The sequence below is a fragment of the Camarhynchus parvulus genome, chromosome 2 (genome assembly GCF_901933205.1).
Source record: "Camarhynchus parvulus chromosome 2, STF_HiC, whole genome shotgun sequence".
Classification (NCBI taxonomy): Eukaryota; Metazoa; Chordata; class Aves; order Passeriformes; family Thraupidae; genus Camarhynchus; species Camarhynchus parvulus.
This window is the reverse complement of record NC_044572.1, coordinates 91,115,400-91,136,214: the sequence shown is the minus strand read 5'-3', so window position 1 is coordinate 91,136,214 and position 20,815 is coordinate 91,115,400. Positions and strand designations below refer to the sequence as shown.

At 40.7% G+C, this 20,815-nt stretch overlaps 3 protein-coding genes across 8 annotated transcripts in view; 1 reads left to right on the top strand and 2 right to left on the bottom strand.

Moving 5' to 3' along the window:
- The window catches only part of LOC115901265, a 20,326-nt gene extending 16,055 nt beyond the window's left edge, over positions 1-4,271 (bottom strand). For 3 of the 4 annotated variants that reach the window (XM_030943760.1, XM_030943758.1, XM_030943756.1), the window contains exons 1-6: positions 4,023-4,271; positions 3,271-3,348; positions 2,335-2,403; positions 1,830-1,860; positions 674-733; positions 68-118 (exon numbers count right to left, since the gene is read on the bottom strand). In XM_030943760.1, coding sequence (XP_030799620.1) covers positions 68-118; positions 674-733; positions 1,830-1,860; positions 2,335-2,403; positions 3,271-3,321 — 262 coding nt within the window. In that variant the 5' untranslated portion in view covers positions 3,322-3,348; positions 4,023-4,271. Of the gene's footprint in view, positions 1-67; positions 119-673; positions 734-1,829; positions 1,861-2,334; positions 2,404-3,270; positions 3,349-3,631 lie in introns of all 4 variants that reach the window. The other variant, XM_030943759.1, reaches the window with a different exon arrangement.
- Positions 3,750-5,605, bottom strand: LOC115912594 (transcription initiation factor TFIID subunit 4-like). The gene is made up of 2 exons (XM_030964223.1): positions 5,591-5,605; positions 3,750-5,003 (listed from the first exon to the last, which is right to left on the bottom strand). The coding sequence occupies exons 1-2, from the start codon at positions 5,603-5,605 to the stop codon at positions 3,750-3,752; spliced, it is 1,269 nt and encodes a 422-aa protein (XP_030820083.1).
- Positions 4,801-20,815, top strand: MSANTD3 (Myb/SANT DNA binding domain containing 3). 3 transcript variants are annotated; one of them, XM_030971573.1, is made up of 3 exons: positions 4,801-5,075; positions 10,581-11,026; positions 12,318-20,815. In XM_030971573.1, exons 2-3 carry the CDS (start codon positions 10,612-10,614, stop codon positions 12,725-12,727), a joined length of 825 nt encoding a protein of 274 aa, XP_030827433.1. In that variant the 5' UTR covers positions 4,801-5,075; positions 10,581-10,611; the 3' UTR covers positions 12,728-20,815. The 3 variants fall into 3 exon arrangements, with proteins under 3 accessions (XP_030827433.1, XP_030827434.1, XP_030827435.1); XM_030971574.1 differs by lacking the exon at positions 4,801-5,075 and adding an exon at positions 5,082-8,314; XM_030971575.1 differs by lacking the exon at positions 4,801-5,075 and adding an exon at positions 9,741-9,762.

Genomic DNA, 20,815 nt, shown 5'->3' with positions numbered 1-20,815 from the left:
AAATTTTTTATTTCTTCCACTTTTTTTTTTTCAGGGATGTGCGGGGAGGGGCATTAAACATTCTTACCAAAATCAGGAAGTTTCACAGGTGCTTTCACTTTCTTCCCTAAGCAACTTCCTGTTTTAACAAAAAAAAAAAAAAAAAAAAGAAAATAAAAGTGAGAATCTGAAAGAAGTGGAAATAAAATTGTTAGTACAATTGAAAAAACATTTTGGTAAAATAACTGACTACTTTAGAAAAAACTCTTTGAGCTTTTGCTGATATGAGAAAACTAAACTATGTTTAGTTTGGAACATGCTAAGATATTTTTTTCACAGATTTACAGATGATTTTGAGTTGGAAGGGACCCACTAAGTCGTGTACAAGTCCCTGCTTGGGGACTTGGTCCCCGTGTACATGGTCCCACATCACAAATTAAGTCAGTTATCATGAAGCATTATTCCCCCCAATCTTATTGCCACTCTTTTTAAAGCATTTGAATTGCAAAAATTAAGTATTATTACAAAATATTACTGCAGACTGAAAGTACAATGAACAGAAATGAATTCCCAATGACCTGATAAGATCTGGATATCACTTCTAATACTGGACCTCAAAATTTTTTATTTCTTCCACTTTTTTTTTTTGGGGGGGGGGTAGGGTGGTCTGGGGGAAGATGTTAAACATTCTTACCAAAATCAGGACGTTTCACAGGTGTTTTCAATTTCTTTCCTAAGGAACCCTCTGTTTTAACTTAAAAAAAAAAAAAGAAGAAAACAAAACCAAAGAATCCCACAGAAGTGGAAATAAAATTGTTAGCATAAAAAATAATTTGGTAAAATAACGGACTAACTACTTGGAAAAAACTCTGAGCTTCTGTTGATGTCAGAAAACTAAGCTATTTTTAAGTTAAGTTTTGAACATGCTAAGAGATTTTTTGCACAGATTCACTGACTGTTCTGAGTTGGAAGGGACTCACAAGGATCATCAAGTCCTGTTCAAGGAATGAACCCTTGACCCTGGTGTCATTAGCACCATGCTCCAAAAGATGGACAAAAAACATTCACACTAAACAACAACAAAGTTATTTCATTTTAGGCAAATCAGTGAAGCAGGCAGAGAAGAAGATCAATCGAGTTCAATGTCTCTAAACATTTGAGGGCATCCAGGAATTTCAGGACATTTATTTCAGCAAGCATACAGCTGCTAAATATTTCATCACTTAAATTTCCATTACAGTCCAAACAAAAATTCTCAGATCAGGTAGGTCCAATGACTATGTCTGACTTGAACAACAACTTTCAAACAGAATTCTAGGAGCAGTGAACTGTAGAAACCTGAAAAGACATTTTGGTGCATCATGAAACAGATTTAGGAGAACAATTGCAAATGTAGTTAGATCTCCACTCCTTCTGGAACTAGACCAGCTCATCAAGACCCAGAGGAGGTTTAATGATTTTTTAAACATATTAAAAGTATTAAAATTATCTTAATTAGCTGAAGCAAATTAACCCCTTTTCAAAAACAAATACAAAGTATATACAGTATTTCTACATGCTTTAACAAAATTATATTTTAAGTTTTGAAGGTCTCTAATGTCTTGAATTCTTTAGGGTTTCTCAAAAATTTAATGTAGGTGATTTTTAGTCTTCTAGCTAGCGCTTGTTAATCAACTTTGCATACCTCTTGCTCACATTAGGTAGTTATATCATAAAAAAACACTGGATAAGTCTTAAAGCACAAGTCTTGAGAAACTCTTTTTCTCATTTGTTTCATAAACAACTACATTGGGGTGGGGAGAAAGATGTGGGTACAGACCACAGCAGGAAGAAAAAAACCTTGCACTTACTCATGCCATGAGTTTTCAGTGCTTCTTCAACCTCAATTACCAAGTTATCAAACAAAAAAAAAAAGAAAAACACTTAAGAAGTCAAAAAACAACAATGCAAAGCTTTCATTATATATAAGTTCAATTAATACCAACAGTATATACTATCTCAGGTGAACATGAAAATTAATAAAGAAAAACTTCCCTTTTTCTTCTGGAGATTGTCTATGATTTAAGTAATTCCATTTTCCCTTTATTAACAGCCATGTATTCTCATGTATTGTCTTTACTAGACACAAAGTTGTAACATTTTCAGACAAGACTAATGTACAAAACCACATTCTATTTTATCATTGTAGAGAAGACAGTAAGTTAGCAAAACTAATTAAATATCTGTTAAAACTAGTTAAATATCTGAAATTGTATGTTTTACCACCACACTAAAACTAGATTTCATAACCCCATAATCTGTTGCTAAACAAATTGGTAAAATCTGACAAAAAGCACATTCAAAAACTGATCTTACCGTCCTGTGCTTTGCTCCAAGGAAATGAGTCTGCAAGTTTAATGCAGAAGAACACCAGATTTTGCAAATCTAGATTAAAGAGAAGTATTTCTAGCATTGCACACGGACCAAGAGAAATAAAATACCACTGATATCAAAACAGATCTACTATCAAATTGTTGGTATAGCTTAAGTTCTACAAAAGTACTACTACTTCAAAGACAAACTAGAGCAATAAACTAGACAAATTCCTGAAACTGAATTTTTTAAAGTTCCAAGACCACTAAAACACAGTGAAATGAACCAGAGTCTCCACAACACGTAAGAATTGCAGATGCTCCAGAACTCTGCAGCTATCACATAACACCTCCTGTGTGGGCATGTGTGGATAAGTGAAGGCAGATCCAAGACCTTCCTCACACACTCTAGAGGGAGGGTGAGGCACAGGCGGGGCATGACTGTGACAAGCCATGACACCTGCCTGAGGTGAGCCAGCTCCCCTCAGTGCTGCATCCACACTTACTCTGATCAGCTCGGGGCCTGCCTCGCTCCCTCTGCAAAACTTCCCTATCACAGCTGGTTTATGCCTGGGTCAGTTCAAAACGGGAGCAGATTAGCTTAAATTCACATAAATGAACAGCAGCAGCCCAAATATTTTCTTCTCCTTTAAAAATCCCAGTGTGCTTTAAAAAAATAGCAATAAAGCTGACAACTAGGGAAATAAGGATTTTTTTATTCTGAACAGGATCTACACTTAATCATCCACTAAAAAGAATGCCTTTATTTAGAAACATAGTATTATTCACTTTAATAAGTGATTCTTAACACACAGCCAAGTCAAACATGACAAAGTCACCAAAATAAGTTCAGGTCCAGTGCTATTTACCAAGCTTGCTCAAGAGAAAAAAAAGAAGGTTCACACTTGGTTTAGGTATAACTTTTAAAGTGAATACTTACATTGCAGTAAAAGGGGTTTATTTGCTTCTTTATTTCACTTTCAGGATCCATATTCAGCCTTTAGACGATAAAAAAACTCTAGGAAAATTGCACAAAGATTGCAAACTGTTGTTTGAGCTTCACAAAATTATTTACATTTTTGATCCGTCTATTATGAAGGTTGGGCACATTCCAGCTTTATTTTGCGTCTCGCCTTGAGTTATATTCAACCTTTAAATTCCCAGGCTAATGATCCTATTTTCAACTCGAGAGCAAAACTACAGCATGGAAAGAAACAATTGTTCTCCGCGAGCTTCCCTCGGGAAACATTAACGTCACCAAAAGATTACGCAGAACAAAAACTAATGAAACAAAAACTAACCCGGACCATTTCAAGCTTCCCCCTTCTTTCCTGGGATAGGACTGCGCGCATGGGCTGGGACAGATGACACACACACACACACAGCGGGAACTGCCGGCTCGCAGTGCCGGGGGTGTGCCTAGGGAACAGGAGGCACAGGCGGGGCTCGGCAAGAAGGACACGCTCCCACCCGGACCGCGGCGGCCAAGGAAGGGGGAGGAAGTAAAGAAGAGAGGGAGGGAATGGAGCGAAGGAAGGGAAGCACGGAGGCCCCGAAGCTCCGACCCCCACGCCAAGAGCGACGCAGGCAGCAGAGCGCCCTTCCCGGCACTTCCAGCCCCGCCGGGGCGGACACAGGCACTGCTCCCGCCGGAGCCGGCAGACCGCCGGGCCGCCGCTGCCCACAACTCACCGGCGGGCCGGGCAGCGTCCGGAGCCCGGAGGAGCTGAGGGCGCTCCCCGCTGCCGCAACGGCACCTGCCACCGACCCGCTCGCGGGCGGGAACTGCGCCACACCGAGCGCGATGAGGCACGGAGGGGTGGCGGGAGCCCGGCCGGGCCGGGCACGGCACTGCGCGGTGCCGGCGGGCGGGGACGGGAACGGGATCGGGAACGGGATCGGGAACAGGAGCGGGGCGGCCGCGGCAGCTCCCGGCCCTTCCCGCGGCCACCGCTGGGGGCGCTGGCGCGCAGGCGCGGGGGCCGCCGGGCGCTGTCGGAGGTAAAGCCCGAGCTGGGTCCGCGGCCGCCGCACCGGGGCGGGGATTGGGGAATCCCCGCTCCGCTCCGGGGCCGCGGGATCGGGATGCGGATGGGCACACCGCGCTAGGGACGTGTGTCCCGGGAACTCCGGCTGTGCCCGGTGCAGGAAGGGCTGCCCACCCCTTTCCTGGCGGCCGCCGGGTGTTCGCACGCCGCTCCCCACAACACACATACGCGCACACAGCCGCATTTCCCCGCGGCCGCCTCCCGCAGCGCCGCCGCACCCGCAGGCGCGGGATTGCCCGGGCCGGGCCTCTCCCGCAGCACGGCGGTGTCCCCGCGGGAGAGGCCGGCGCCGCGGCGGGCGGGAATCCAGCGCGGGGTTTGCGGGGAGCTGGAGGGAGCGGTGTCGGCGGCCTGCGGGCGGGGAGCTGAGGGAGGCGGGGAAGCAGGGAGGGAGGGAGGGAGGCGAGAGGCGCTTTGTTACGAGGAGCCGGCGGGGCCGCAGGGTGGGGTTGTCCCCGCCGCCGGCGCTGGTCCCCCCGGGCGCTGGGTGACAGCGGCCGAGCCCCCGCGCCGCCGCGGCTGATGCGCCCGCACCGCGCCGCAGCCTCCGCGCCCGCCCGGCGGGGAGCGGCCGCCTTTGTGCAGCCGGGACCTGCTCTCCGTTCTCCTTCAAGCAGAAGAGGAGCTAGCGAGGAGATTAGAAAAAGCCCACCAAGCTCGAGTTAATGTTTGAGAAGTTCGGGTGCGGGAGAGTCTGGTAGGATTCCTGTATTATGCCTATTTTTGGTGGATTTCAGGCAGTCGTTCGGAATAACAACCTGCGTCCATTACCTTGCTTGCGGGAAGTGCTTTGGATGTCCTCCATAGGTAGCGGGATGATCCGCTTAAAATCTGTGTGTATCTATAGTGTAATATGGTACAGGTACATATATATTTTAATACATATCCGTGTATAACTATAAAAAATCTGTCAGAAAAAATTTGGGTAAAGTACTGTGAATTTTACTAATAGATGATCTTGTTTGTTTGCTGGATGATCCGTGATAACTATTCATTTGTATTAAAGCGTACGGGGCAAGCACCCAAGGAGGTGGGATTTTTAAAAATCTGATTAAAACACATTTTCTCTATAGATCTCATTCATATTTGCAATGTGTTCTTAATTACCTACTGATTTCAAGTCTCAAGGTAGGCAGGGTCAGGCCTGGAACAGTGATGGAAGCTTGGTGAGGAAAACCAAGGAAACATTTGAGGAAGAAGAACACTGTTTACTGCTGCTTCTGTCATTCGAACGAAATATAAACCTGTTGTGACCAGTTTGGGTCATTGCATTTCCATGCCTTTCTTTCATCCTCAAGCACTGGATGAAAAGGACAGAATTATGTTTGATTTCCAGTGTTGTTAATTACTGGCTATGTTTACAGCTTCACCTGCAATCTAAGTTAGAGCCATAAATTTTATTCAATCTTTAAATATTTCTGGTAGTAATTCTGTTGGCACTGGTCAGTGCACTTTATTTTCACCCCATAAGTGATCATGGTTTGCTAACAAACTCTTTTCTTTGGGTTTGGTTAGTGTAACCTTTTTAACATTTGTGATAAGTCTTCCACCATAACTTTCTCTCTGCATTTTCTTGTGCCTAAAAAAACATTTCATGGACTAAAAATGCTCACACATGCCAACTTAAACTGATTTTTTTTTCTTCCTTTTACTGTGCTTCTTTGCAACTGATTGGAGCTTGGGTGTCTGTTTAGATGTGCAAGCAAAATAATGCATGTGTGTGACATATTTATGAACAGATGTGCTTTTCCTAACTTCTGTAATTTTTTTTCAAGCTATTCTCCGAGCAGATCACATCACATGTCTTATAGCCTTTAAAAGAAGAATGCTGCACAACATTTCACAGTAAAGATGAGGAGCTGAGAGATGTTTCTGTTATCTTAAAGCTATAGAGGTTTGTGTGAGAGGACAAATGCTTAGGACACTGCTTTAAGGCAAGTTGTGAATTGAGTCATGCCAGGAGAAGATATTTAGGATAAAGTGCTTTCTTGCTGCATGTGTCTTGGAGCCTAGGCACCTGTAAGAGTGGGAGAAGCTTTCTAGTCTTTGTTTCTTAGAATTTACGCTGCAGCTGTCCTCATGTGCCCACACAAATCAATCCAGTTTACAAGATGAGCTGTGCACAAAAAACTACTTTGATTTCAGCACAGATTCCTGCTAAAATATATCCCAGGCATATGTCCTGGAAGGACTGTTTAGCCTCAAAATGGAAATTCTGTGGGCTTGTGAGTCCTTTCTCATATTCTGCCGAGGAGCCAGTGGGCTGCAAGAAGGTGAATAATATGCATAAAGAAAAAAGAGGTGAATATAAATACATGGTGGTGTTCTGACACAACTTCTTGCTATTCTAACTTGTCCTGACATCTCAGAGAGCTTTCTTGTTCACCTCATTGCAAATGGGCTTTAATACATTGAAGAAAGTAGGTTAACCATGTAAGAGCTTGAGAAGTCTTCCAAAACTCTTTTCTTCTGTGTATTAAACTGCCCACACCAGTTCTTGAGTTTCTTTATGCATCCTAGATCATAATCCTGGCTTCTTCACAGAAAGGACACAAGTGCAGTGTGTATGTTTAGGAAACAAATACTAGGAATGTGATTAGTGGAAGGAAAGACCAATATATTCTTCTCAGACTAGGACTTATCTTTCAATTCTTTAATGTTTAGTATTTGAACTTATGACTGGGGATCTCAGAAGCTCCAACAGTAAAAATAACAGAAGTAAATAAATGATAGTGTGGTATGAAAGTGATACTTAAATTTGCTCCATCCATGAAAGATGAGCTTTTATTCTAGTACATAATGTGTTAATATATCAGAAGTCATATTTATAAATATTTTAGATATTTACTGACATCAGGTGATTGCTGATTTACTGACCCACTTGATGGCCAGTCTGTGGAGCTAGATATTTAGCTCCTGGTATCCTAGTAATGTTGTTTAACTTTTTGAATGTACTCTCCAAAGTTGTGAAAATCCTGTTTTTCTAAATAAAGGGATTTTCTAAACATAAACACATAATGGCTTTTTTCATCTGAGGTTCTCTCACCTTTTCAAAATTAGAAGTAAGATTTACATGCATAAGTAGAAGGTCAAATCAGTCCTTTCTGATGACATGGAGTTATCCTGGTTTTTCAGGGTCATGAGCTGTTGGGCCTCACAACTTACTGGTGGGACTGCATTTCATCCCATTCCTTGGTGGAACTGAGGTTAAGATAGAGAACCAATATTTAGTCCCAAGAATTTCATTTCAGCATCTGTCCAAAGCAACTGAATGGTTTGGAATGGTGCAATAAGTATGGAAGTAAAATGGATTAGTAGATACACTCTATTCCATTCTAAGTCTCTTTTATTTTACGTGTTTTCCAAGTGGTTTCATGGAGCAAACTTGCCAGTTTTCAACATCTTTGCTAGGATGTCAATTTCCTGACTACTTTTTTTTTTTCCTAATTTGTGTTTTATTTAAGGAACTCCTGAAGCAGCTGTACACTGGTATGCAATGAAAGAAGTTTCTTTACTTACACCTAGTTTGTTCTTTGGGCTTATAGCTCTTTAAGAATTCCTGTCACCAACATGGGGAGTGACTTAAGTTTTCACAGGCCATAAAAAATAACTTGACACAGTGTGACAGAGAAAATACTGGATCAAGAAACTCTCTTCCTTAAACTCAGTCACCCAACTCTCTTCCCTCTTCCTCCTTTTGCTTTCATGTAAAATAAACTAGCTCTTCTATGAGCAGTAGCATTATTGCATTTTGTTTTCATGTGGATCTTTCCCTTAGTCACAGAATCACAGAATTTCCAGGTTGGAAGAGACCTTCAAGATCATCGAGTCCAACCCATGTTCCAACACCTCAACTAGATCATGGCACCAAGTCCCCTAGATCCTGTCTGCTGCAAAAACTTCAGCTCTCCCATGTCCTTGTGACGCAAGGATTTGGTAAGAGAGAGCAGAACTGTGACTGTGCAGGACCCACATAGGTGCCCAGAAATAACCCAGACAAGCACTGACAGAAGGTGCAAACCAAGTGTTTGCTCCTTTTTCAGTAGGGCTACAACTTAGCTGCTGACTTGACCTAGACTATTACTTGCTTTGTTCACTTTGCTTCAGTTTTGCTATTCCAGGCTTTTTTTCACTGTTCTTTGACTCCTTTGTTTTGCTGGCATCATGGTTTAACCCCAGCCAGCAACCAAGTACTGTGCAGCTGCTTGCTCACCCCTTACCCCAGTGGGGTGGGGAGGAGAACCAGAAAAAAAAGTAAAACTTGTGGGTTGAGATAAGAACAGCTTAATAATTGAAACAACATAAAATATAGTAACAATAATAATACTTGTAGTGGCAAAGGAAGAGTGGGAGATAGAGAGAGAGAGGGGGGAAGAAAACTCAAGAGAAACAAATGATGCACAACACAATTGCTCACCACCTGCAGGTCTCGGCCAACTCCCTCCTCATTTATACACTGAATGTGACATTTTATGGTATGGAATATCCCTTTAGCCAGTTTGGATCAGCTGCCTTGGCTGTCCTCTTTCATAGCTTCTTGTGCACCTGCTCTCTGGCAGAGCATGGGGAACTGAAAAGTCTTGACTTGGAATAAGCACCACTGAGCATCAACTAAAACATCCATGTGTTACCAGCATTATTCTCTCTACATCCAAAACAGCACTGTACCAGCCTCCAGGAAGAAAATGAACTCTGTTCCTGCTGAAACCAGGACAGCTGGGCTTTGTCATATTTTATGGACTACTCAAGAGAGCCACTGTTTTTATGTCAGGCTTGGGTTTTCATTTCGATATGATCTTGTCTGTTAGCTTTCTTTATAAATATGAGTAGTTACCTTTACCGAAAGAGGTGAGAATATCTGTAAGTACTAAGATGTTTGGAGGAAAGGAACTACAAGGATGGTACAAAGAAAGTCCTAGTGCAGTGGAGTTAAGGAAAAATATATTGAGAAGAGGAAACCTGATGGTGATAGCTAGTGCACTGTCAAGGAATAATATGAAAGAAATAGTAGAAACAATAGGCAAAAGACTAGAAAATTCATTTTGGGAGAGTCCCAGACTGTTGGGAATATGAACCAATAATCTTATAAATGTATCACTGGGTTTAATGATTAAAAACAAAAGAAATGAGAGCTAGGCAGCATTTCTGCCCAAAATCTATAAGTAATTTGGGCTACACAGTTACGGCAGAAAGGAAGGGGGAGAAACGTGTGAAAAGATAGAAGAAGCAAAAATATATTTTATTTCACAGTCATATGTTGTTAACTCAAGGCTACTCTGCTTTTTTTTTTTCCCAATGGCCATGAATTCCCTGTTACCAGCTACCTTTTTCCTATTGACTGCGTAAGTGCTGGGCTTGAGAAGAGAGGTGGTTGCTGACATGGTGTAAGTGTATAGCAGTGGCTGTGTTAAGGCCAAAACTCTTTTTAGCCTGTTTGTTGGCTCCTGAGTGACCAGCAGCACAAGTGCAAGGAAATGCCACACGTGCAGGGCCAGCAGCCAAGGCTGAAGGACCTGTGCCTTCCATGTGGTTGGTTTCTGTTGTTACTTCTTGCCTCCTTGCAACTCCTGCTGCTTCTCAGTATTGTAATACAGGTCAGGATCCTGCTGCCTATAGGGTATCAGCCAGGACGGGATGGAACATGGGGGAGAACAGGGCTGACAGGTGTTTAAAAGGACAACTTCTTGCTGTCATTGCTCATACAGCTTTCATATATTGGAGAGAGATGGGAGAAATTAATTATACACAATCAGCAAGGAGAGAAGAGGGTATTTTTTATACCAAAAAAATAAAAAACCCAGATATGCTGAAGGTGGCTTCAGACATAAACCTGAACTAGCGAGGGCTCAGTTTTGAAATTTGTTCCTAACTTGAGGGCTTGGAAAACTTTCTGAGAGTGAAAAAGTGCAATGAACAGGAAAACAAGATGTTAAAAGTAAATACTGAGTATTTTGTATCCAGACAAATTGTAACAAAGACAACTATTCATTATAGTCTACTTCTGGCACTGTGTATCCACCAAAGTGGCAACATAAACCAGCATGTAATTGTATTTTATCTTATCTGATCATTCCATTATGTGCTCTAGAACTCTTCACAAGCTATTCTAGAAAAGAAAATTGATCAGAATCCTGATACTGCAACCAGTTCTAACTTGTGTTTCTTTTTTTTTTCTTTTTTTCTTTCATTGTTGTTTTCTTAGGAATTTTGGCTTCTTGGAGAAACAGTAGAAAATGCAAAACGAAATAATAAAGCCTGCTAAATACTTCTCAGAAGTGGAGAAGAGTGTGCTGCTTGCATTAGTTGAAAAATACAAATACGTGCTTGAATGTAAAAAAAGCGATGCAAGAACTATTGCTCTGAAACAACGCACCTGGCAAGCACTGGCTCATGAATATAACTCACAGCCCAGTGTATCACTGCGAGACTTCAAACAGTTAAAGAAATGCTGGGAAAATATCAAGGCACGGACAAAAAAGATAATGGCACATGAGAGGCGGGAGAAGGTAAAAAGAAGTATTAGTCCACTTATAAATACTCACATCGTAGGGAAGGAGAAGATTGGAAGTATAATGCCTGAGCAAATGTACTTTTTGCAGAGCCCACCAGAAGAAGACTCTGAATATCAGCCTGATGCTTCTAGTCAAGGTATAAATGTTGCTGTAATGATGCAAGTAGTATTGTTTTGTATTTGATTTTGCCTGTGATTCGTTTTCAAATCTCTCCGCTTTGCTGAGACTGTTGGATATAGAAAAGTAATTTCAGAGCTATGATATTACAAGGCTGCATGTATTTCCCAAGGCCTACAGGAGTTAAACGGGTGAGAGGTTTTTTACAGATTTTTTTCATCTGTTTTTGACATATCTGCTGCTTTGTGGCAAGCATCACAGTTGCTATCATGCTGGCTTTTCAGAGAACAGTCCCAAGGATATCGTTATAATTTTTAAAGTATCATTTTGCTGGTTTTAAAAAAAAAAAAAAAACCTACCAGCAGCAAATTGCTACACAATTGCCTGCTGCAAGAGTTCCCAGTGGTCTTTTCTCCTTTGTTTTCAAGGACTAAAAAGAGTATGTGGGGCCATATTTCATGCTGGAGAATGGCCTTTCTGAAAAAGTTCAGCACTACATTCTTCTTTGTTTGGCAAGCATACCCAGAAGGAATAATTCAATACCAGGAGGGAGGGTGACTGCAACAGTTTCTTGCAAATTTTATGTCAGGATCTCACACAGAAGACTGTCCTTGCTCAAAAGACAACAGCAGCTACATTGTTAGATGACATTCTTAGAATGCCTCTTTCATAATTGTATTTACCATAATTAGTCATTTGGATTTGGATAGGAATGTATTTTGAGACCCTCATTTGCAGTGGTAACTATTCTGTCCCCTGTGTAGTCCCTTTTATTTCGGAAGAATTGGTAGAGCCTTCTCAAAGTTAGAATAATGTGATATTTTTCCTAAAAATATACACTACTGTATTTACAACATCTGCAGCAGAGATAAGGAAAGAATAAAACGTGCTCTTCCTACTATTCCCTCAGTCTTTTGATATTCATGTTGACGCAGCTTCACCTGACACTCAGATCTTTCAGAAAATATTGCAAGTCATGTATGGATTTAGCTTAAATGGCTGCATTAAGGTTTAGCTCCAGGCTCAGCCACCTAAATTTAGGTGTCCACTTACAAATGCCTGCATTCACTTTAGTCTTCTGAACTCCCACTATAGCCTTGGAGGTCTTTCAACAGAGCCCCAAGTGGCTCTGTTCAGCCCATTATGCCCTTAGTATTCTGCAGCAGAACTGCCTTATGTAGTGGCTCCTGTGCTTGGCTACTGGAGCACAAGGTTTATATGCACATGTCAGTAACTTAAATTTTATCACATTTCTGTTTCTTGAAGGAAGGGAAGAATACTATAACACTTTTTCTTCTTTTTGTTTGCAGAGTCATTTGTTGTGTCAAACAGAGAACTTTGTGATGAAGACAAAGAGCTGGTACATTTTCCAGTATGTGAAGGCACCTCCCAGCCTGAGCCTTCGTGTTCTGATGTCAGAATAGCAGCAGATAAGAACTACAGAAGTAAAGCATCTCAGGAAAGTGCTCTGAAAAAGATGCATGAGGAAGAGCATCATCAGCAAATGTCGATTTTGCAACTCCAGCTAATCCAAATGAATGAAGTTCATGTGGCAAAGATACAGCAAATAGAAAGAGAGTGTGAGATGGCTGAAGAAGAACACAGGATAAAAATGGAAGTGCTAAATAAAAAGAAAATGTATTGGGAGAGAAAACTGCAGACCATTACAAAGGAATGGCCTGTATCATCCTATAACAGACCCTTTCCTAATTCACCTTAGAACATAGAAGAGCAGAGAGTCAGTCTGATTTAGCACATTTATGAGTAACACACACTGGAAAGAGGGTTTTCTACTGTGAATGTACAGTGACAGGATAGGTGCCTGGCTGATAGTGAACACACTATGACTCTTAATGTTTAGGGAAACAGTGGTATAGTTCACCAAGAGGAAAACTCTATTGTTTATTTGTAGGTAGTTCTGATTTGTTTAACTCACAGACATGCACAGTGTTCTAAAATGTGAACGTATTTTCTCCTCTCAGAACACCCTTGATCCTTGTGAAGTTTAAGGTACTCTGGGTATTCTTACATTGGGAATTCTTAAGAAAACTTAACAGCTTTAAACAGCAGGCTGTAGTGTTTGTTTGATTTCTATCTCTTCCTATCTGCCATTTCCCACATGAAGGCAAGGGTTGGAGTTGCTCTCTGCTGTTGAGACAAAAGGTGATGGACAGGTATTAGTTGGATCATTATGCTGAATATTAGGGAAAATAAGGTGGTTAATACAGTCCATAACTTATTTTTCATAGAAGATGTGAAAATGAAGGATGTAGCAAGAGGGCCACTGTAGTAACAGCCCTCTCCTGAAGAACAGTAATATTTCCCAGCTGTTTGGCTGACTGAGAGGATGGTTGTGGAATGGCCCTCCAGTTGTATGAGCCTTGACACTTGAGAAGTTAAAAAGAAGGTGACTTTTTCCTCAAAGGCCACTGTGCTTTTTCTTTCATTTCCATCTTGTATTGAAGTAGAATACCCAAACAGGAGGCTCAGATGCTGCTGCCAGCACTATGTGCTGTTCTCCTAAAGTCATTCTGAGGGGAAGAGCTTTTTAAGAATTCACAAAGCTCTCAAAATGCAGTGAGCCAGCCAGTCCATTGGCAAAGTCTCCCTCTATTTTCCTATGCAATGCTTGATGGTGTAGCAGCTACCTTGATTATTTCTCCTTAGCTAGAAGAAAAGACTAAGATTCACCCTCTTTTCCTTCTCATAGGGTGGAAAGCAGTTCAAGGGAATCATTCCTGTCTTGAAGCACTGTTCTGTTTTGATTCGTTCTGTCCTGTGTGTTATGGTGGTGTGTTTCTTGCCTTTGCTGTCAGTGAGGGGTGATGGACATGATTTGTATGAAGGCATTCACATGAAAGTCCCCACAGATTTTGGATGTCCAGAATGGTAGATAGTAGGAAAGCACAAATGAAAATAATCTTTACCCTGGCAATCATTTATTCTAGTGGGGCAAGAGTTAAGAAAATGTGAAATGCAGAACCCCGCAAGGATACATAAGAACTTTTGGTGTTTGAAAACCTGTTTTACAGGAAGGTGTACAACCATCATTTGAAGCAGTGAGAAAAATGAACAAAACCATAAATTTTCATTGAAAAATCTGAGTATCACATTATTCAATAAAGTATTTTCAGATCATGACTCCTGAGGGCGAGTCCGTACTGTGAGCAATGTGTTCAAAGCAAAGTATGTTACAAGGCATACATTCCCAGCTACACTCCTATCTCTTTCCCTGGATATCCTTTCTGGTGGAGTAAGTTCTTTTTGGTTTTGTTTTGGATTGAGTAGGGTTCTCTGTATGTGTGTGTGTGTGTGTGTGTGTCTTTGTTAGCACTGCCATTATCAACCACAGGACTCTCTGTTGTTATCAGTGTGGTACCTCTGCTACTTCCTTAAATGTGCTAAAACCAGCAATCACAATGGGAGCTGTTTATTACAACTCATTTTATATGACAGAGAAAAAAAAAACATGCTGGGCTGCTGCAAGATAAAAAAAATAGGGCCTGGGTGAAATCTGAAGACAGATCTTTTTGACCACAAACTCAATATTCTTATAAATTTGCTGTGTGAAGAAAGTGCAGGAATTCCAAAGAAGGATGTTGTTATGGGCACTTCTATTTTTCTGCTGAATGAAAACACTTTTGGAAGGTATAATAACAGTAGAGGCAAAAGAAAAGCAACCAGAAGGAAGGACCTTGTTCTGAGATTGCATTCTATGGTCTAGAAGATGAGTCAGTTATTTGACTGGTTGTGACAATTGTTCAGGCACCATCCAGGAAAAAAAGGATAGGGAAGACATTTGTCTTACCCTTCTGCACTCATTCTAAGTGAAAGTAGAGGAAAACCAGGTGTTAGAAGGTAATGAATAGAGACAATTTCAGCGCTGTGAAGATGGCAAGAATAGAGAGACAGTCCAGGTCTAGATAGCCCTGTGAAAATGGTGAAATAGTTAGAGAGGATCTCACAACGTGAGATAAGGGTAGCATGAACTCCTGGAAGTTATATGATTGCTCATGAAAGATTGTTTTATTTTTATATTTAAAAATCCTTTAAAATAAGCATGTTTTCAAACTGTGCAAAGTGGATAATGCCTTGCTTCTTGGTATATTTTCCTATTCTGAGACCAAAAGTTATGGTTCTTAGGCTGAACAATAGACCCTTTTAATTCAGGTTCTATTTACAAGAAAGAAGATCATAAGAGAAATATTAGAAAGAGCCAAGATGAAGGTATGAAAGAAAGAATGATCATTACATGCATAGGGGAAGAATGGGAATGTTACACCTAACATAAATTATACAAGATGGTTTTGTGGTAGGGACAATAGCTCATTCACAGGTGACAGGCTCTTGCTTTCCCATTTGTGGTTGACTGTTGGTTGATGTAAAATTGGGTGATAAACACAGAAAAATGTAAAAGATCAACAGGAGGAAGTAATGTATCTCCTTGCCCTACTTTGGCTTTATAAAGTGATCAATGTGATGGAATTGAAATTACTTGAGAAATTACTTTTGCCTTTATTGTTGCTGCAATTACTCCCTCTGGTAGTAGAGTTTATCTATACTTGTGTTTGACTTTTCTTATATGTAATATAGCCATCTCAGACAGTAGGTCCATTTGTTTCTCTCTCCTTTTTTCTAGCTTACATCATTCAAATACTTTCACATAATTGTGTTTTCCTTTAACCATTTGGCCAAGGAATATATGCATATTCTCCAGGTTTTTCCACAGATAGAATACAGCAGTATTTTAAGAAGAACATACCTGTTCTTTCCTGGATTTGCTATAAAACTTTTTGTCAAGAATGAACTTAAAAGATACACAGGGCAAAATGATCCCTTCTTAACTCCACACAAAAGCATGTACACCACATACATAGTGGCCATTGTCCTCAGCCTCTGTATTCTTATGAAGGAAAACAAAGGCCTTCTAGAAAGGTGTGATTAATTCCTTTATGCTCCCCAAATTAGCATGAACCTAGCTCCAGGTGCTGTCTTTCCTGGGTGAAAGGTGATCTATTTTCTTGCCTAGTATAAATTTTTTCATGTCTTGATTTTTTTCCTCCTGCATTTTTTCCATATGTCTCTGTTCACCCTTAGTTTTTTAATCAGCAGTATGAGCAGGGGGTTTCATTCAGGGACATGTGTTTTCCTTTTTCCTTCGTTTTGCCCAGACTGCCCATATCACAGCATTTGGACATTAATGGGTGCTCACCTTCCCTTTCCACAGAAAGCATGGTTAGTTACCTTTTCCACACAGCTGCCAGTACATTCTGGATTGTGCACGCAGGCTAGGAAACATAGAGGATTTTGAGGAGAGGTTAGTACTGAGAAATGAAGAGGAGCACTTCCTCCATTCCAGTTCCATGTAATTTGGGAGGACAGTCTGTGACCATGATGTTCTTCATCAGGACCAGAGCTAATGCAGGGTGCTGCAGCTGTGTAATTGGTTTTGGTTCTTCTTAAATCCTTGGGGTTCTGCAGAAGTTAGGTTTGAGGTTTCCTGGTAAAAAAATTCCTTCTTCCTCGGTAGTTGAGGAGTCTCAGTGGAATCCTTTCACAGCTTCCTCAAATGAAAGTTCTTACCTTGACAAACAACCTATCCTGACATCTATTCTACTTCTTTCAACGCCCAGGCTGCTTTATCACCAAAGCAAGGGAGCTTGCTGCTTGCCACAAATCCTCTCTCTGAAGCTCCTTCCTACACTGCAGAGATGTGTTTAGGCAGGGCTGAAAACACAGCCCTCCCCAGGCACTGCTCAGAGAAGTGATCCTTACAGAGCAGGTGCACCTGGTGTGGCTGAAGTCAGCCCTTGGATTTTGGGCTCAGCACTCAGACTGTGAACTATTGCTACTCAGGGTTGCAATATTCCCACTGCAGCCCTGTGACCAGAGAAAGAGGGATGGCTCAGGGCTGCCTTTTTCTGAGCATATAGTGCAGCTGAGGATGTTGTGCTGAATTTTGTTTAATGAGCATTCATCTCTGTGTGCTTCCAATACCAAATTTTAGCAGTCTCCCAAGTATTTGTATGATTGCATAGATGTTTTCAATGACCTTTTGCAGATTTTTTTTTCTGGTTGTAGTTACAGTGGCTTTTATGTGTCCTTTTCCTTCTTCCCCACTTGCATTATAATGTTCCAGTTTTGTTCTGAATCTATGTGGTTACAGTCTGTACAATCACACTTTCATGTAGTATCATGTAGCATCATGTTTTCAGGTATTTCTCTCATTATGACATTGAAATAATAAACTGTACACGTTTGTATTTTGCTACTCTGCGGGTAGAGGAATCACATATAAATCTTAAAATAACATCTAATTGATTTTTTTCCAGACAAGTCCCACACAGGTAGTCCTGTGATTTCATATTTTGAGCTACCTTGCTATTTTTGAAAATTTGATATACCTTAGTTGCTTTCATTAGAGTATTACTTGTCTTCCCACTTTATTTTTCTGTTTCTTCTCAAGATATTTGACTGTATATTCACTCATCATCACTCTCCCTGAATTTTGTACATTTGATAAAAAGAAAGATGACCATTGGTTGCCACCTATAAGAATAGGATAATATGTTTTCCAGTGAAAGCAAGCAGTAGCCTCTGTTTCTGGTATCACAGGCTGACTTCTGTGCTGATGATCAGCTTGATTCTCTGATATCTAACTAAGGTGCACGTAGAAATCTGGACAGATTGCTGGACCTAAAACTAGAGCTATAAAATAGAAATATACTAGCTAAGGCTCTGAAAATTTTACTGTTCTGATGGTGAAGGGATTAGGCATCTGACAACACCGTCAGTCATGTCAATAACAAATGAAAAACTTGCAAAGTCAAAAAGAAAAAAAAAGGCTGGTTTTCAGAATGAGTCAAAGTGAAGACAGCTTTTAGCTGTCCCAAGAGGTAATGTTGTCACACATGTCAAACAATTTCCCCTCATGGTCTTCACTTCTCTTTCCTTCGAGACTCTGGACACCTCTATCATAGCATTCACAACTGTCTGACAATAAGAAAAGTAGCTACTTTCAGGTAGGAATCCCACCAGAGTTATTAGACCTCACTCTTTGTAAAACTGAAGTTGGATGGTTTTCCAAGATTACATTATCCAGACACACATGCACTTTGGAAAGCCACGTGAAATCTGTCCAGCACATAGTCTGCAAATGGCATAGGATATACAGCAAGGAGAAGAAAAAGGTTGTCCACTCCATGGCTAGGGGTTGTAAAACTATTTTATTCAGGAGAATGTGTGGATGAATCTCACCAGACGGTCAACCTCTCTAAGAATCAAGAAGTATTTTTGCCAAATCTTCTAATCTGTCAAAACAGCCACACAAAAAAAGTAAAAGGAACCAAAAAAAATTAAAAATTAAGCACTCAAATTGCTAGAAGCAATCTGTTCCCTTCTCAACGAAGAGCTGGCTAGATACAAAGTCTACACTAGACATATATGTATTTAGGGAAACAAGACTCTGTTTTAACAGAAATAAGTCAAGATAGATTTGTAGATTGTGCTTTTTTTATTCAGGTGAGTTTTTCAAATGTTGATTAAGATTCTTTGTTTTCCTTTTGTTGTTCAGTCCAGCTTCAGAATAGTTGTGTTCTTCAGTCTCTAACCAACTGTTAGAGCACCTCATCAATCAAATTTGTTTGGCAAGAGAGTTGAAGTGGGTTTGTATTCAGCACAATTTGAGATTAATTGTATTCCACAAATCTTCAGATATTCCTTCTCAGCTATAAGAGGCTGTTCTTGAAGAGACCAGAACATGAAACTGGAATTATATGCCTATTTAGTAGTAATTTATTTTTTATATGGCACTTACAAGTTGCCATATGAGCTGCTCAAGCTCTGCCCATTGTTTGGTCATGTACGGATCCCTTTTCTTTTCTTTGAGTTATGCCCTGAAATTATGTACTAAGCCACAAATGGACCAGCTGAATTGCCCATATAAACTCCTGCCACACATTCTGCATCACACTATAATGTGGGGAGGAGGAGAAATTCTGCGTCTGTTAAATTATGGAGTTTTGAAATTTAACCTGTAACTCTCACCAAAGCTTTGCCAAAAATTGTTTTGTTCTGTTAGACACCTATGTGGTCCCACTGATCACTCCTTCAGCCCAATGAATTGCTTGGCTTTATAACTATTTGAATTCTAATCCCATGGACTGTGGGAAGTCCAAATTGAGACACACAACACAAATTCAATTTATTTGAAAAAGGTTTTATAAATACTGAGGTTCTGAAAAGTGCAAATTAGGGAGGTGATGTGATGAATTTGGTATTTAAACCAGGGCAGAAATTTTGGCAGGCTGGGAGTTATCGCTTCTGACCTAATAGAGAGGTTCAACCTCTGCTTTGGGAACAATAATATCCAATACAAATATTGCCTTACCTCCAACTTTCTGTCTCAAATGAAGCATAATGAGAAGTCCTTGCCAAATAAAGCAACACTGGTTTCCAAAATGCACTTAATTTGCTTTCAATTGCTGGCCTGCAGGAGGGCTCTGAGGCTGGAATGGCCATTAAGTTGCGCTCTGTTGGTGGCTGAGAGCATAAGAAGTCTTCCCCTGCTGATTTTATGCTGTTTACCTCAAATTAAATACTCCTGCTGGGATATACTTAGCCACACGGTGGTGCCAGTTCAACCATGGCAAGGTGCTCACATTCTCAAGTTGCCTGGCATCTTTTCCAGTTACCAAATCAGCAGTGGTGGATGTATTTGAATAAAAAAAATAAGAGGTTTTAGCCAGCAAGGACAACCATCATTGCTAACTGTATCGCTAAAATTGATAAGGCAGCAAATTTAGAGGTATAATGAATAAATTATCACAATGGTGCTTTGTCTCAGCCAGTTAAAACACTGTCTTATGGGGTAAATCTTGCTTTTACTCCTCTAGTAGTCTGATAAATAAGTTGCATACTTCCAGTTTACATTTCCACAATCCATCTGAAGCCAGCAAATTTCTCCACACTGTCCCTTGGCCTCAGTAGATATGTGTTGATCTCTGCTCTCAATCTGGTCCAAATGCCACCAGCTCTACTTCTGTAAATCCAGTGCAAGTGTGCTGTCAGGGAGCCAGGCTGAGAACATCAGTTATGGGACAGGACTGACCTAAACTTAGGCCCTTCTCTTATACCCAGCATAGACACAAGTGGCTGAAGCCCCACAGCACAGCAAACTTAATCCCACATCCTGCCACAGCTTCAAACACATGTAAGGACATAGGACAGCCGTGAGCAATTTTAGTGATGCATAAAACTGTCTTTGGGTGGTAAACCATTGGTTTTTTAAATCGTTGTACATTAAAATGTTCCAAATCATGGGGCAACTTAAAATTATGCCTTGCCAGTGTTCAATTACCAAGAGCAATAAATTAACACAGCTTCAGTCTGACAGGTGCAGTTTCCTGTCAGCATTCTTAAATAATACAAAAAAATAAAGCCAACTGTTTTAATCCATGTCCACTTAAATATATACATAAATTCTACCAAATAAACATATTACATATAAACCAATTGCATTTTTGTAATATTTTGTATTCTCAGCTACATGTGGACTTTTGAGTTTGTTTATATTTTCCACTTTTTCTTTTCCTCAAAAGTTTTAGGTTAAATAATGAGAGATCTGATCTTCATCTTCTTGAGATGCAGAGGCTATGGCATTTTACAACAGTAGCTGAAGAAAAAGTTCTGGCAATCAGTAAATGCAAATGCAGTGATATTGCAGTCTGTCCTGCTTCCCACAGACCTAAAGGCATAGCCCTGCTCGTGCCCTTCTTTTTGTGGTTGCATTTCTGAACTTCCAGTCACA